At 58.7% G+C, this 3,692-nt stretch overlaps 1 protein-coding gene across 1 annotated transcript; it reads left to right on the forward strand.

The window, feature by feature from the left end:
• Positions 1 to 512: 512 nt before the first annotated feature.
• On the forward strand, positions 513 to 2,927 carry FOXD3 (forkhead box D3). The gene has a single exon (XM_090271660.1). It carries the CDS (start codon positions 972 to 974, stop codon positions 2,409 to 2,411), a length of 1,440 nt encoding a protein of 479 aa, XP_090127786.1. The 5' UTR covers positions 513 to 971; the 3' UTR covers positions 2,412 to 2,927.
• The last annotated feature ends 765 nt before the right edge of the window (positions 2,928 to 3,692 follow it).

Below are 3,692 nucleotides of genomic sequence, written 5' to 3' on the forward strand. Positions count from 1 at the left end.
AAAGCTAAAATAATAAAAAAGAAAAAAAATACTTAAGTTTTTCTTTAAAAAGGGGGATGGGATGGGAATCTCGTTCTAAGTTGCCCAGTCTCTGCCCAAGAAGTGTCGGTAGAAGGGGGGAAGGGGCAGGGGAGCGGGAGCGAGAGCGAGGGCAGGGAGGGCCGGGCAGCAAAAGCCGCCAGGTCCCGCGGACGCTCCCAGGCCCACACCCTCGCTCGCTCACACCCACGCTCCCTCACTCACACCCACAGGCTCACTTGCCCCCCGCGCTCACTTGCCCCCCGCGCTGGGCAGGCCAGGGCGCCCTTGGTGCCGGCGGGATGCTGGCGCACGGCGCGGCACGGAGTTGCGCGTCCCTCTTCCCTTTGTTGACAATTCCCTGAACCAACTTGAGTTTGGCCGGCTCAGCCGCGGCCCTGACGTCACGCGCGGTCACGTGGCCCCGCCTCCCGCTGGATCTTTAAGTAGAAAGTAATCTATCAGGCCAGTCCTTAAAACCGGACTTTCGACCACGGGGGCTTCCGCGTCCCCGACAGCCCCCTCCCCTCGTTGCCCCTGTCCGCGCCCTCCTGAGCTGCTCGGCGCCCGGTGTCCCGTGCCCGCCTGCACAGCTCCTGCTCCCCACGCCCGGCTCAGAGGCCGAAGCAAGCAGGCGAAGTGAGGGGGCGCGGCGTGGAGAAGCCTCCGGAGCCAAGCGCGGCAGCGAGCGCCTAGTACCGAGCGCAGCGGACAGCAGGAGTTTGCGGAGCGCGGCCACAGGGGCCGGACGGCAGCGCCCTCGCCACGCAATGCCGGGCCGCCGAGTGTGAGCCAAGCCGGGAGGGCCCTGAGCCGCAAACGCTTGCTCCTCTCTCCCACTGCCCCATCCTTTGGGGGCGCCCCAAGCCCCTTCCCCTGAGCTCGGCGGCGGTTCCTGCCGACCCCCATTGCCCGCCGCTCTTCCCCGCAGCCGCCACCAACCCCGAGGAGGGATGACCCTCTCCGGTGGCGGCAGCGCCAGCGACATGTCCGGCCAGACGGTGCTGACGGCCGAGGATGTGGACATCGATGTGGTGGGCGAGGGCGATGACGGGCTGGAGGAGAAGGACAGCGACGCCGGCGGCGAAAGCCCCGCGGGGCCGCCGGACCTGCGCCTGGACGAGGCGGACGAGGTGACGCCGGCAGCACCCCACCACGGGCAGCCTCAGCCCCCGCTCCCGCAGCCCCTGGCACTGCCCAAGGAGGCCGCTGGTGCCGCTGCCGGGCCGGGAGGCGAGGCGGGCGCGCCCGAGGCCGACGGCTGCAAGGGTGGCGCTGGCGGCGAGGAGGGAGGCGGGAACAGCGGCGGGCCCGGCTCGGGCGGCGGAGCGGCGGGCAGTTTGGCCCCGAGCAAGCCCAAGAACAGCCTGGTGAAGCCGCCCTACTCGTACATCGCGCTCATCACCATGGCCATCCTGCAGAGCCCGCAGAAGAAGCTGACCCTGAGCGGCATCTGCGAGTTCATCAGCAACCGCTTCCCCTACTACCGGGAGAAGTTCCCCGCCTGGCAGAACAGCATCCGCCACAACCTCTCGCTCAACGACTGCTTCGTCAAGATCCCCCGCGAGCCGGGCAACCCCGGCAAGGGCAACTACTGGACGCTGGACCCGCAGTCCGAGGACATGTTCGACAACGGCAGCTTCCTGCGGCGCCGGAAACGCTTCAAGCGCCACCAGCAGGAGCACCTGCGCGAGCAGACGGCGCTCATGATGCAGAGCTTTGGCGCCTACAGCCTGGCTGCGGCCGCCGGCGCCGCGGGGCCCTACGGCCGCCCCTACGGCCTGCACCCGGCGGCCGCGGCGGGCGCCTACTCGCACCCGGCTGCTGCGGCGGCTGCCGCGGCGGCGGCGGCGCTCCAGTACCCCTACGCGCTGCCGCCCGTGGCTCCCGTGCTGCCGCCCGCCGTGCCGCTCCTGCCCTCGGGCGAGCTGGGCCGCAAGGCGGCCGCCTTCGGCTCTCAGCTTGGCCCTGGCCTGCAGCTGCAGCTCAACAGCCTGGGCGCTGCCGCTGCCGCCGCAGGCACGGCTGGCGCTGCGGGCACCACAGCCTCGCTCATCAAGTCCGAGCCGAGCGCACGGCCGTCGTTCAGTATCGAGAACATCATTGGTGGGGGCCCGGCGGCGCCCGGGGGCTCGGCGGCGGGCGCCGGTGGCGCCGGGGTGACTGGGGGCACAGGGGGCGGTGGGGGCGCTGCTCAGTCCTTCCTTCGGCCGCCCGGGACAGTGCAATCAGCAGCGCTCATGGCCACGCACCAGCCACTGTCGCTGAGCCGGACGACGGCCACCATTGCGCCTATCCTGAGCGTGCCGCTCTCCGGACAGTTCCTGCAGCCAGCAGCCTCCGCCGCCGCCGCCGCTGCCGCCGCAGCGCAAGCCAAGTGGCCCGCGCAATAGGGACGCCCGGTGGCCGGGAAGCAGGGCCCGTCGGCGGGCCCAGGCGGCAGCTGCACTTCCAGTCTGGGCGCCCCGCCCGGTCCCGGCCAACCTGCCCAATCCCAGACTCTGCCTCTGCTCCATTTCCTCCCTTCGACTCCTCACCATCAACCTCCGCAGCCTCCACCTTCTCCCGCACACCTAGGCTGTCGGAGAAAACTCAGCGCGCGCCCGCCCGCGGGGAATAGCTTTCCGTACAGGTAAAACCGAAAACCTAATTTTCCAAAAATGTACCCTGACGGCTCCTGCTCTCAGTACCGTGGGGATGGGAGGGAAATTCTTTGTACATATTTGTATAAAAATTATTGACTTTCCTTTTGGGGTTTTTATTTTTTTAAGAAAAAAAAACGAATTCAGTAGATTTAGAGCTCTGAACTTTCATTTTTTTTGAAGGTTCGCTCTCCACAGTTTTATGTGAGAAAAAAATGTATAGAGACGTTGGCAGATTTTAAATATAACAATTTTCAAAAGGCGAGAAGTGTCATTCTATTATTAAAGTCTGTTTATATATGAATGAATATATATGGTATTCTAAATGTTATTCCATCGTGTTGTACACAACTTTGTAAATAAATTTTTAAAATGCTCAGCCTAGTGTTTCATTTAGGTGTCTGAGGCAAATGACAGGATTTTAAGATGGTATTTGCATCCTATCTTTCCCAGAAATTCGGGAAGTTTGCTAATTCGTAATTTGATTGTAAGAAAATTTTAATTGGAGAAAGGCAAGAATATGCTAATTTAAATCGGATTAATATTTTTCTTTTAGTTTTTACATAAAACCCGGATGTGAGCAATGGTCTTGTTCATATCAATTCATTACATCTAAATGACCAGATATTTCTGTAGGTAAAACAAGCTATTAAAAAAAAAACCTTACTCTATAAACAATTGAATCTTTTAATTTAAAAAATAATCAACTTATAGGAAAAATTTCCAAATGAGAGTTCTTGGCCATTAAAATTATCCTTTCAAAAGAAGGTAAATTACAAACATCCCTCATTTTAGCATTTAAATCTGAAGTTTTTAAAGGTACTTATTTTGATTACTTAAATGGAAGTAGTAAATAAACCCAGTTGAGTTTTACATGTATGTTATGGGCATTTTGAATTTTGCAGTGAAATTGTATTCTATTAACCTGATTAATAATGTATAGTTTTATTCTTCAAGAATATTTTCAATTAAGATATCTGTTTTCTATGACAATCCACAGCAATTTCAATTTCTGAAGGGTTCCTTTGGATT

The sequence above is a fragment of the Furipterus horrens genome, unplaced genomic scaffold (assembly GCF_987537825.1).
Source record: "Furipterus horrens unplaced genomic scaffold, mFurHor1.1.pri manual_scaffold_3, whole genome shotgun sequence".
NCBI classification, from domain to species: Eukaryota; Metazoa; Chordata; class Mammalia; order Chiroptera; family Furipteridae; genus Furipterus; species Furipterus horrens.